Source organism: Lolium rigidum, chromosome 7 (assembly GCF_022539505.1).
Source record: "Lolium rigidum isolate FL_2022 chromosome 7, APGP_CSIRO_Lrig_0.1, whole genome shotgun sequence".
NCBI classification, from domain to species: Eukaryota; Viridiplantae; Streptophyta; class Magnoliopsida; order Poales; family Poaceae; genus Lolium; species Lolium rigidum.
Genome location: NC_061514.1, coordinates 10,052,841 through 10,064,920, shown reverse-complemented (window position 1 = coordinate 10,064,920; position 12,080 = coordinate 10,052,841). Strand labels below are relative to the sequence as shown.

General features: G+C 44.8%; 3 protein-coding genes across 3 annotated transcripts; 2 read left to right on the top strand and 1 right to left on the bottom strand.

Moving 5' to 3' along the window:
• The first annotated feature begins 608 nt into the window (after positions 1 to 608).
• LOC124675309 (heterogeneous nuclear ribonucleoprotein U-like protein 1) lies at positions 609 to 3,616 on the top strand. Its single transcript, XM_047211372.1, has 8 exons — positions 609 to 738; positions 806 to 1,575; positions 1,653 to 1,841; positions 1,939 to 2,047; positions 2,160 to 2,218; positions 2,303 to 2,413; positions 2,518 to 3,064; positions 3,150 to 3,616. Exons 1-8 carry the CDS (start codon positions 609 to 611, stop codon positions 3,296 to 3,298), a joined length of 2,064 nt encoding a protein of 687 aa, XP_047067328.1. The 3' UTR covers positions 3,299 to 3,616.
• A 56-nt stretch (positions 3,617 to 3,672) lies between these two features.
• On the bottom strand, positions 3,673 to 9,033 carry LOC124675308 (double-strand break repair protein MRE11). Its single transcript, XM_047211371.1, has 23 exons — positions 8,926 to 9,033; positions 8,617 to 8,680; positions 8,284 to 8,419; positions 8,037 to 8,194; positions 7,813 to 7,903; positions 7,590 to 7,709; positions 7,450 to 7,518; positions 7,223 to 7,314; positions 7,019 to 7,121; positions 6,812 to 6,919; positions 6,661 to 6,723; positions 6,527 to 6,598; positions 6,255 to 6,332; positions 6,114 to 6,176; positions 5,961 to 6,024; positions 5,756 to 5,838; positions 5,365 to 5,478; positions 5,182 to 5,259; positions 5,038 to 5,106; positions 4,720 to 4,937; positions 4,388 to 4,472; positions 4,077 to 4,262; positions 3,673 to 3,966 (listed from the first exon to the last, which is right to left on the bottom strand). Exons 2-23 carry the CDS (start codon positions 8,625 to 8,627, stop codon positions 3,931 to 3,933), a joined length of 2,097 nt encoding a protein of 698 aa, XP_047067327.1. The 5' UTR covers positions 8,628 to 8,680; positions 8,926 to 9,033; the 3' UTR covers positions 3,673 to 3,930.
• Positions 9,034 to 9,344: 311 nt separating this feature from the next.
• LOC124676563 (sm-like protein LSM7) lies at positions 9,345 to 12,080 on the top strand. Its single transcript, XM_047212604.1, has 5 exons — positions 9,345 to 9,497; positions 9,590 to 9,671; positions 10,377 to 10,448; positions 11,446 to 11,498; positions 11,837 to 12,080. Exons 1-5 carry the CDS (start codon positions 9,495 to 9,497, stop codon positions 11,927 to 11,929), a joined length of 303 nt encoding a protein of 100 aa, XP_047068560.1. The 5' UTR covers positions 9,345 to 9,494; the 3' UTR covers positions 11,930 to 12,080.

Here is a 12,080-nt window from a genome sequence, read left to right as displayed (position 1 = left end):
GGGACAAATCCAAAACGTCTTACATTTCTGCACGGAGGGAGTAGATAACATCAATAATGTGGCATGGAACATAAGAAATTATCGATACGTCGGAGACGTATCAATGCTATGTGTATGCATGCAACAACTTATGAAAGTGTGAACGCTCATTAAATGCAAATCCATGAGATGATTTGTGCATGTGCATGCATGCAGTGTGAACGCTCTTGGGTGTATGTAACATGCAAAGTAGTAATACAAGCTGTTAGTGAACACGTGTGAACATGTGTGAACGCAATTATAACACTACGTGATAAAAAGGGAAAGGGAATTGACTCGCTTCGCGCCATGAAAAGTGATTGCTCGAGCAATCGATTGCTAGGGAGGGGATTCGGAGAAAAGTACTCCTACGTAATTAATTTATTTTAGGAGAAAAATCTCCTTGACACAGAGATACCGACTCGAAACCTCTACCGACTTCCTCTTAATTAAATCATCATCTGCCTTCACTTCAAAAATATAAAAAATTCCAAACACCAATCGAATCGATCGACTGCCCGAACCCAAACACCACCGACCAGCAGATTTCTCCTCCGCCGCGAACTCCACCGGCCCTAGCCAGCCCGCCAATGGCGCCGACGGCCGACGAGGCCGCGCAGCCACCGCCGAAGCGCCCCCGCCACGTCGTCCACGCGGAGCCGAAGCCGCCGCCGCCGGCGGCGGCGCGCGTGGGGCTCAACCCGGCGGACTGCAACATCGGTACGTACACACGCCCGCCGAGTCGCCTCTGTTCGCTAGCCCTCACTCCCACTGGCCAAATCTCCAGATTTCGACGTCGGCGGGGGCGGGCTCCGGGGCCAGGCGCTGCACGGGGGCGGGTTCGCCTACTGCTGGTCCGGCGCGCGGGCGACGGCCGGAGTCCGGGGCGGCGGGCGGTACTGCTTCGGGTGCAGAATCCTGGCGGAGCAGCCCGTGGAGATGGAGGACACGGAGGCCGACCAGCGCCACCTCTGCCGCGTCGGGGTCTCGAGGGGGGACGACCCGGTGGGCGGCCTCGGGGAGTCCGGCCACGGCTTCGGGTTCGGGGGCACGGGGAAGCTCTCCCACCACGGCAAGTTCTTCGATTACGGCGCCAGGTTCGGGGCCGGGGACACGATCGTCTGCGCTGTCGACCTCGATTCCAAGCCCATGGCATCCATCGGGTTCTCCAAGAACGGCGAGTGGCTTGGCACTGCCCAGTGTTTCGATGCAAGCGAGACAGGCCTTGGTTTGCTTGGTGCTGCTCCTGTAAGGCCGATGCAGTGGGAGTCTGCGATCTTCCCACATGTGCTGCTGAAGAATGTCATCGTCGAGATGCAGTTTAGCAGGGAGGATGGGCTGGAGCCGGTTGACGGCTACGAGCCATGGACCTCAGCTTTTGCGGACGGGAATGCAGTATCTGGGCCAGTGTTTGCAGAACAAGGGGAATGTGAGGTTATGATGATGGTTGGCCTCCCTGCTTCGGGGAAATCAACCTGGGCAGAGAAGTGGGTCAAGGATCACCCCGAGAAACGCTTCGTCCTTCTTGGGACTAACCTTGCATTGGACCAAATGAAGGTTTCGCCGCCATCTCACAAGCTGTATTCTGTTTCACTTGGAATTGCTTTTCATTTCATTGTGCTCTCCATCTGCAGGTGCCAGGATTGCTGCGTAAGAACAACTACGGCGAGCGTTTTGATCGGTTGATGGACCATGCTACAACGATTTTCAACACACTGCTGGATAGAGCTGCAAAGATCCCTCGCAATTACATCATAGACCAGACCAACGTGTACAAAAGTGCCCGTATTCGCAAGATGAGACCATTTGCAAACTACCGTAAAGTAAGATTCTGAAAAAAGAGATGTACACTTTTTCTGGAGTTGCTATTCAGTTAACAAATGCTTTATTGTTGGATGTCATGTATCTTCTCTGCAACAGATTGCTGTGGTCGTTTTCCCATTGCCAAGTGAACTCAATTCCCGGGCAGCAAAACGATTCATGGAGATGGGGAAGGATGTACCAGCTGAAGCGGTTGACCAGATGACAGGTAATCTATCTCGATGGATTACTATTCTCTGGGTTTAATTAAGATATTCTGTAGATTAGTGGGTGGTACTTGGTGTTTTTTTATATAATTTACTAAATTTTCCTCTTTTCAGTCAATTTTTTCTTGCCACAGTCAAAGGACATGCCTGGTTCAAAGGAATCTTTCGATGAGGTTTGAAACATAATGATGATGTAACACATCTTTTGGCCAGTTAACGTTTTTCATTCAACTCATTTTTGTTGTTGTTGCGCACAGGTAATATTTGTAGAGCTTTCTAGGGATGATGCCCAGACAAACCTAGACGAGATGAAGCGTTTGCTGCCAAGAACCCCGACTCCCAGCTATGACAATTTGAATAACCAAAATGTACAGTTTCCATTGTTCTTTCTGAATCTGTTCTCTCCATGTGTCTTGCCATAATGATCCTTAGCAATATAGCAATGCCCTGACTCTCTGGGATTGTTTTACAGGTTAGCTCAGCATATACTGGGATTGTTTCTCAGGGCGTTTCTGGTGCAGGACCATCTCTGTCAGGCTCTCAACAACCAATGATCAACTCATATGGACAAGGTGTCTATGCTCAGGGTGCACCGGTGGGTGTTCAAGGTTTTCAGAATACAACAGGGAACCAACATCAAATCCAGTCCAGCTACTTCAGTGCCCCATACCAACATCAGACCCAGACAAGCTACCCAAATCCTAGCTATCCAACAAACCAACATCAAATTCACCCAAGCTACCCAAGTACCACAAACCAACATCAAACCTATGGAAGCTACCCATTTCCTGGACCTAGCAATACAGATTTGCACCAAAGAGTTGAAGCTCCCATCACTGGCACGAACCTCTACCAAATTCCTGGGCCAACAGGAGACTATGGGATTTCTGGCTATGGACCTGTGGCTCCAGTCTATGCCCAACCATTACCTCAAGCTGCCCATCACCAGGTGCCATACCATGATGGAGTTTCTTCATTGAGTTCTGGCAATTATGGACCCTATGGACAGCAGTCTCTCGGTAAGTGTTTAGCTCATGTCTTAGTCTCTTTGCTGTATTACATCCAAGTTGACATTGGAAGACTGACTTGTTTCTCTCTAATCAGTGACAGATGTGCACAACACAGGCTTGCAGTATGCCGCTCCACTGGCCAGGCCGCCTGGTCTTGGAGTTCTACCCCCTCCGATTCCCGGCCCACCTCCTCGCGCACCTCTCACTCCATACTACACGGGTCCACAGCAGGGCTCCTGGTAGGGAGAATTGGAACGCTTTTTTTTTAGATGAGAACTGGAATGCTGGAATATGTAAAGCTCGACAAGAGATAAGAGTAGAGTAACGGTGACAGCATAGTGCAGCAGAGGATTGGATCAAACGTCACCTGCATATTTTTGAGGTTCCAGGAACCTATCTAAACTGTGGCATTTATTGTAGGCGCATGTTTTTGCACCTACAATACTTTTCCAGATCATCTTGTGCAAACGATGACACTTGTGTTTGATGAGCTTACAAGGATTGCAATAGTATTTTCGTAGATTGCTGTAAAAATGATCTTGTCATCGTTGGATACTTTGTATAACATAGACATAATGCAACATACTAGCCTTGAACAAGTACGCACAACACGATCGGTTTTGAAGAACACCATCTGCATCGACAACAAAATCCACATTGGTATGTGACGACTGGCTGATATGCAGGCCATGTACAAAACTGGCTACCAGCATTTAGCGTATAAATCCGTTACACCCAAGCGTGTACAAGGTACACCCAACAGTACACGAGATCGTGTAATCGCTTCCAAACAGACCGATAGCCTAGTTGATAAAAACAAGCCAGCTACTCTGACACCAACACCTAAATCCTCCAAAGCAAGTGCTTCATGGGAATCATCTCCTCCTGACGGCTCCATAGTTCCTAGTGACCTGCGAAACAAATAACTCTCAAGAACCGTCCTCGTTTTACTCGATATATATAGCAACACAGCACAAAAAAATGTTCCACGTGACAAATAGGAGGAGGTAACTTCACTTACCCGAGGTGGAGGTTTCTTGGGCTTGTCATCTTCATCGCTATCATCGTCTTTGCTCATCACCATGCTTTGGATGGAAGCGATGTCTGTTTTCCTACCCCTTTTTGCAGTTGTAGTACCTCTAGCCCTACCCCTGCCTCTAGGAGCCGGCCTTTTCCGTCCAGTCTGCTGGACACTGTCCTCGGGTTCCTTTGAGCATTCAAGAATAAAGACAGTTCATGAAGTCATTTGTCGAAGGTACTCCAGGTTACTAGTGTCGATTTTTCATGGACATATAAATACTGCATATGTATAAATAGCGGAAATGGACATACTGAATTTTCAACAACTAAATTTGCTTCGTCCTCTGCTTCTTCACTTGAGGAGTCCACCTCCTCACTGCGAATAGCAGCACTTGACCTGAAATTATTGGGTGGTCAAATCAACATTGAAGTTTTACCACATAATGAATGGCAAGTAGGCCGATGAATAATTTGAAAACCTTAATGTATGAAAATGCTATACAGCTGATTTAGTGTCCCATTACTCCATGAGCTTCAAGATCGTTTTACAAGCCCATATATTTATCCATGGTGGCATATACTTCATATTAAACTAGAAAGTTAAATGCTGAAAATAGAATGAGATGGCAAGTAATTTTAACAACCTTGATTGGCTGAAACTAAGAGTGGTCTGCTTCATTGAGCCTTTTCCTCCCCTGCCTCTTTTGGAAGTTCCAACTCTAGCAGCACCAGTAGAATCTTTAGAGGGCCTAGTAAATCCAGATGCTTTAGATCTGGTACCAAGAAGCATCTCCCTGGTGTCCTCATCATCACTAAAAGTGTTGAGGCTACTTCCCCCTGCTACAGATTTACCTCTAGTATCCTGGTTCAAGCACCATTATAGCACTAAAATTGTAAGAGATCGCAAAAGTGGAATACAACATGGGAGAGGGGCTGATAAGGGTTTAGATATTTGTAACCACCAAATTTTGAGAGCTTGATGTGAATGGTGTGTCTCCCTTAGAGCGGAGGGATATTTCCTTTACACGTTCCTATACAGTAAAATGGTCAACCGTTAGCCTCATTGGCAGAACCTCGTTGCAAAACTATAGTAGAAAGCTCTATACCTGCATGCATTCGCCAACTTTGACTATTATATCTTCTTCCTCGATTTTAAATTTCTCTGCTTCAGAATTCAGCTTCTTCTGCAAATTTGAACAAAACATTTGGAGCTTAGACATATGATATCTTCCGAGTCATCATGCAGTCACGTTCAGGACTGATAATAAACAACAATAGTCACTTCATACTCTGGTTTCATCAAGATTCCGCTGCAAACAGGCATAGAATGCCGTCTTGTCATCCTTGCTCACAAAGTCATGCAATGCAATGTCCAAGTCGTCAACTGGTAGAATCTCCATTTTCTAAGAACAAAAGGACATGTGCAACATTGTAAAAACAAAGGTTAGAATTTATTCAAGGGATATACAGAACAAAATTAAGAAACCCCCTAGATAACAAAATAATCTTCTGTTTCTCATGTATGTACAAGCTCATCGGGCCATGAAAAGTTCAATTAGACCCGAATAGCCATGTTGGTGCATCATATATTAACTGAAGGGCATAAGAATAACATGGATACTAATGTGCATCCCCCTCTGAAAGAAGAATATAATACAGTAATGAGGTGTTAAGAAGTACCAAGTTATTTTCAGCAACCAAAGCTTCAATAGTTTGTTGGTTTAGCTCCTCAGGGCGAAGTTTCTCGGATTCATCAACATTTTCTACAATATATGAAGGCACGGTTAAGGAAAAAAATCACCATATATTTTATCTCATAGTTTAGTACATTTTCTCTCACTAATCAGATATCATATGCACTGCTTTCTGAAAGATAACGAAATACCTCCTGCAGTCTGGCGCTTCTTCGCCGCTTTTGAAAAAATGAGAATATCTTGTGGGTTTGCAACCTTATATAAGAGAAGCCATCAAAAGTTTATTCAGCTACGATTGAGGACACTTGAGTAATTATTAATTAATACATTAGTGTGGGAGGTACCTTGCCGACATACTTCTGACCAAACCGTTGTGGGTTTATTGTTGAAAACCCAGAGTAATCTACCTGCAGAACAATATGAGAACTTCCAATTATGTATTCTTCATTATTTTGCGCAGACGACTTTCGTTGTGATATTGTTACCTTGATTCTAACTAATGGAAGTTTGGGCTCTGATCCACTGGCTGCTGGTTGACTACTCTTGTCAATCAGGTTTCTCACCTGAAGTTGAGAAAGTAATTCAAAATTGAGGGCAAATCACGTCCATTAAATAAAACAATCTTATCAGACTAAGTAAAATGGCAAATGCTGCGTTCTTGGACCAAAGTCGCACCAGCACACCGACATAATTTCAATTTTCAATAAAATGGATAGTATCTGAAGTTCTGAACACGTATGAGTAACTTCAGACTCACAATTTTATCCAAATGTTCAAGAACAGATGCCTGGTCATTAGGGTCAACATCTGCTTCATCCTTTAACACAACCTACACATTTCACACTGTGAGATTCACTTACTGAAATAAGCACGAAGCAGTGAATGGCGTACCTCAGCATACTCAAAAGGTCTGACAGATCTCAAAGGTATTTTGTTTGGCCTATATTGATTTCCCTATTAAGCAATATATAAAGGAATGAGAAAACACTGAACACCACAAATGAGCTTATTTAACATGAAAGAAGAGAGTTGTAAAACTGACCTTGATTTCTAACAAAAGAACATGCTTTGGTTTTGCTTCACCATCAATCAGGGAGGTTGCAACCGATGAGCCTGGTTGAGTGATGTGAAACCCCATCCCAGGGACCTCCTATAAGCAATTAATCAGAAGGCATAGTCACAGTAAGTTTTTCCATCTTTTCTGGACTTTGTGCTACAAAAATTTCAAAGGGGAGTCCCAATTTATTACCTGGGGATCGATAAGGCATTCATGCTCATGGCCCCATACCACAAAGTCGAGAAAACGCGGCAAGAAATGCTCATTTATAGCACTTTTCGGGTTTGTCTTTATCCTGTGTGAATCCCAGTATAAAATTGCTTCCCAGTAAACATGATTAAGAACTAAAATATATGAGAAAACTAATTTTCTTTATTGATATCTTGCTGTGCATACCTGTTCTGATGAAGAACCAGGATATTGAACCAGTCAGATACTGACATACCATCTTGAGTTTCAGGTCGCATCCATTGTACTGAATGAGGTGTCTGAAGTGTTGAGATACAGAACAAGACATCATTAAGGGGTGACTGATTTGCAGATGTGCAAAGATGCACAAATTTCTAGCTCCAGTGTTGCATTAGTATAAAAACTCAAACCAAGCCAACTCAATGCAAACACACCTGAAACATTCTGTTAAGGCGCTCATCTCTAATGTTCCCAAGGCCATATAGTGCAACTGTAGTTGTACCCTGCAATAATAGGACGTTACAAAATTGGCATCTGAGAAATCATGATAATGCATGGGCCCGAATTAGCTCACCTTTTTTACGAGTACTGGATGAACTGCTATTTGACCAACACCAGAGCCACCAAGGTCCATCTTACCAAAATAATTTACAAGATTGCAAGCCGAAAGGATGTCAATAGCAGAGAGGTTATCCTACAACATCGGGAAATGAATGATTGCATAAAGCAATGGCCATAATAAACACATGTTCAGTAGGAACCCATAAATTTCAGAAGATCAGAAAAGATGCTCATACCACCCCAGCAGGATCATCATGATTTCCATGGATAGTGAAAACAGGCAAGCCAACATTGAAATTTGGATCCTCATAATTCACTTGGCCAAATCTAATAAGGAATAAGAAAATGCGTGTCAGAAAATGAAGTAAAAGAATATGTATGTTAACACATCTTTCCTAAGGTTTTGATACATGATACAGAGACCAAATGGAATTCCGAGAAACGAGTATGATTACTAAACCTGTTTGGGAAGTTGATTGTCTGATCACTGACAACCTGGAACTTCACCGGCAGATCATTTAGGCAGTAGCGTCGTAGAATCTCGATGGTCTTCACCAAGGTTGAGCGCGAAGGCTTGTTCTCATGGAACAGGTCGCCGCCCAGAAGCACAAAGTCTACCTGCAAAACGGTCTCATCCCAGTTATTACACGCAAACAATGAGTTGCCCATAACAGAATGAACGCAAAGAAACTACTGCCCCTGCCAACCTTCTTCTGCGCCGCCAATGAGCATATCTCCTCAAAAGCCTGGAACGAATCAAACCTGCGTATCTCATCCTTCTCCATGTAGCCGAGATGGCAGTCGGTGGCCACAAGTATTCGGAGCGTGTCGCTGTCTTCTTCCCTGCAGGGCCATTCGACAGCGAGCAGGTTAGGTCATGCAGCTGTCAGCTTAGGTAACAAGTGGCAGTTAGTGGAATGTGCCCACAAAGATAGTTCTTTCTAGCAATGAGCAGAAGCGCTTGGAACAACCAAACCGATAGACGTATTTATCTGGTTCTAGTGTTTCAATAAGGCAGTATCACGGCCGGGAGGACTCACATTGCCGACATTGCCCGTGCTGGTTCCAAGTAGACCCCAAGTACTTGTTGCGGTCAATAGCTCACTGCAACGGTAACAAACACGCAACCATCGTTAGCTGACGGCAATGGTGCCAGAAATATGAGTAGCGTGAAAATGAACAGAGGCGGTCAAGGCGTTTCGTCGAACACGTGCGAGGCGGCGCCAGAACAGGCATCCTCCTCGCTCGCCCAAGTCAAAGCTATCCTTGTGAGCAGGAAACCGCCACAAATAAAAAACTGCCCCGCCGAGCGCAGGGACATCGGACGAGAAGTACGGCAATCCAATCACCTTCGGTTCCGATAGCCGCCTCCACCGCCAGGAAGGCTGTGGAGAGAAACCAACCGCGGCGACCCTGCTGGCGGGAAGTCCAAGGGAAAAACCACCGTCGGTGCTGGTCGGGCGACGGTCCCCTTGCAATCTACCCTGCACCGGCGGCTGAGTTGCGGATGCTGGCGGACTCGGGCGGCGGAGCGCCGGAATCAACGGCGGACGAATAGGCCGGGCGGAGGAAAGCAGCGGCCGCGCAACGGAAGGAAGAAAATAGTTGACGCGCTGGTCGCGGGCTCGCGAGGACCCTTTACTGGGCTTTACTGGGCTGCCACGTTGCAAGATTAAAAAGGCCAATCTACATGGCCCATGAGGAAAATCTAAATGGGCCGCCTGGGGTAGAACCTTTCGCTGCCCATAGCCCACAGCCACTGAGTCCCGAGCTGATTCCTTCTGGTTTCCTACGCGAGAGTGTTGCTGAGCTGCGGCGGCAGGTCGATTTCTAGGGCAAAATCTCCGCCGAGTTTTTGAGGCGCTAGCTACGGCGAGAGCAGGTCGACGAAGGATTCTCTCGGGTTGCTGAGATCGAGATGGTAAGCTTGGCTGGCACTGGTTTGCTGATTCGATTCGTGCGATTTCTTTACTGATGCGAGCCTGTGTTGGTGTCTGATGACTGCTTGTTCAGGCGGGGCGCAAGGAGACCGCGCTTGACCTAGCCAAGTTCGTCGACAAGGGCGTCCAGGTCAAGCTCACCGGCGGCCGCCAAGGTTGATTCGCGTCGCCAAATCTTCCTCTTCTCTCTCTGTGTTATTAAGCTCTACATACATCATCAGATCCGTTGGGGACCCATATTTTACTGTGTTGGGCTCTATTGCCTGTGCAGTGTTTGATAGTATTCAGTAATTCGAGTGTATTCATGTAACTATAAAGTTAGTCTCCGGATGCCTCTGATTTTGTTTCTGCATTATCTGTCTGTAGCATCGGCATTGCCGTGCTACTAATCGCACATATGTCTTGATGTGGTTTGTCTGTCTAGTCTGGATTTGTGCCGTCATACAACCAAAACTAAATAACTTGGACATGGTTATCTTGATGGGTTATATGGACTGTTTGTCACAAGTAATTTACAAGCTTGTATTTGCTTGCTACACTTTTTTGGTCGGTCTGTTTGTCTGTAACACTTGATGTGGGTTGTGTCTTGTTAGTTGGAAAATATTTCACCTCATGAAGTGTTCCAGATCCATGGGACACTTGTATTGGCTCTATCTACTGTAATGTTCATGTAGCAGTCATATACTGGCTTGGACCCATGGAACCCTTGTAGTTGTTCCATCTCCTGTAATGCTCTTCTAGCAGTCATATACTGGCCTCTCATCAGACCCAGAGAATGCTTGTAACTGTTAAATCTCTTGTAATTTTCTTCCAATAATAGTCTTCAGTCATGTACTAACCTGACACCTGCATACTTGCAGTTACTGGAACTTTGAAGGGCTATGACCAGTTGCTGAACCTAGTGCTGGATGAAGCAGTTGAGTCTGAAAGAGGTACTTACTTATCTAGGCTTCCTTTTTTTTCATAGGAAGCATAAATGCTCTGGGTTCCACTATCAAAAGATTACGGAACAAAGATCCCAGTATGTGCACCTCAGGACACATTTTTTTCCAAAAGAAGATGAAAATAAAAAAAGGAAAAGAGCTAGAGAGCCAGTTTTAATAGAGCAATTCTTACAGCAGCAAACTACCCTAAACTGGAGATAAGCACTCCCAAACTGGAGCACACTGGCTCAACATTTAACAAGAGAAGTTGAAAAACTGATCATATACATAGGAGCCAGACAGTGAAGATAACAGCAGATCGACCACCGCCTTTGAGCTCACTATGCCTGGTCCTCTTTGTCCGATGAACTCTGGTGATCATCAATCTGCAGATCCTCTCCCTTGAAGCAGATTGGAGGGAAAGCGCCATCGCCTGCATCGCGTCAGCACCTCATCAGCACCTGCTAAGATATCACGCTTGTCATCGAATGACTGAAGGCCTGCCCAGTACCACAAAAAGGAACATGCATAACAAATGATTTATGCATCGTTTAATAATCAGCCTAAACTAAAAACATGCTCGATTCCTCAATTTCCACAAAGCCCAGCACAAAGCTGCAACTCCAACCACTTATCTAGGCTTTCTTATAGTCCATCTATTTATGTATCATTGACACTCTGTAGAGTCAGGATTCTGGATGCAAGTTACGAGCACAATTTGCATCGATAATTTTGAGACAGTTGGCAACTTGGCATTCCTGTTTTCTCTGTGCTTGGCTTGTTTGTTCATCATGTTATGCTGTGTTCCACCAACATCTGGGCAAGGCTAAATTTTTAGGACTGCTATATGAATGTAGAAAGAGATTACAACAAATGTTGAATGTTGTTTTCTGTAAACACCATGATCATAAGGGCTCTTGCACATTTGGAGAGAATAATGCCTTTCTTTCTAATACAGTGTCATGTCTTGTGTAATACTATCTGATCATGCAATTTTCTTTTGTAGAGCAAGATGACCCATTGAAACTGACAACGAAGACCAGACAACTTGGTCTCATAGTAAGTACACATTTACTAATCTCTTAATATGTGACTTCAACCTTTCCTCTATTATTTTAATATTTTGTAGTTTGTCACCATCCGGATTTTGGCGATGTTGAATTGTACCATATTGCCCATACTTAAGGTTTCTCAACAACTGGTTTCTCTCTTGGTCACTGAAAGGAAAACTATATGATTGCGGCTGATTTAATTTTTTGAATTAGTTGTTTTGTTTGGATATGCAATTTACTGGTTCCTCCTTAATCATTTGTGTTTTTTTGTTTTTTGTTTTGTAATTGTTGAGATGGTCTGGGTTTGCCATACATCTATTGATACAATGATACTATGTCTTGCAGGTGTGTAGAGGTACTGCAGTCATGCTGGTGTCACCAACTGATGGAACTGATGAGATTGCCAACCCTTTTCTTGCAGCCGATGGAGCATCATAAGCTTTGTAATGTCGATTAGTTCAGAACTGTGTTACCGAAGCTTGTTCTGAAGGAGCTTCTGTTCTGTTGGAAAAACTAACAGTTGAACTTTGTAATTGTATCGAGCCACTTAAAACATCGTTTCTCTGAGAAACCATGTATGCTTGTACCC

What these genes read in the sequence shown, in the direction of transcription:
- LOC124676563 (XM_047212604.1), top strand. An exon ending in AGCAGTTGAGTCTGAAAGAG is followed by an intron (nt 10,449 to 11,445) that starts GTACTTACTTAT and finishes TTTCTTTTGTAG; the next exon opens with AGCAAGATGACCCATTGAAA. An exon ending in CCAGACAACTTGGTCTCATA is followed by an intron (nt 11,499 to 11,836) that starts GTAAGTACACAT and finishes TATGTCTTGCAG; the next exon opens with GTGTGTAGAGGTACTGCAGT.
- LOC124675308 (XM_047211371.1), bottom strand. An exon ending in TTGAACATTTGGATAAAATT is followed by an intron (nt 6,333 to 6,526) that starts GTGAGTCTGAAG and finishes TCTCAACTTCAG; the next exon opens with GTGAGAAACCTGATTGACAA. An exon ending in GAAGCGCCAGACTGCAGGAG is followed by an intron (nt 5,839 to 5,960) that starts GTATTTCGTTAT and finishes CATATATTGTAG; the next exon opens with AAAATGTTGATGAATCCGAG.
- LOC124675309 (XM_047211372.1), top strand. Translation starts at nt 609, where the DNA reads ATGGCGCCGACGGCCGACGAGGCCGCGCAGCCACCGCCGAAGCGCCCC. An exon ending in CCCGGCGGACTGCAACATCG is followed by an intron (nt 739 to 805) that starts GTACGTACACAC and finishes CCAAATCTCCAG; the next exon opens with ATTTCGACGTCGGCGGGGGC. An exon ending in ACAATTTGAATAACCAAAAT is followed by an intron (nt 2,414 to 2,517) that starts GTACAGTTTCCA and finishes ATTGTTTTACAG; the next exon opens with GTTAGCTCAGCATATACTGG.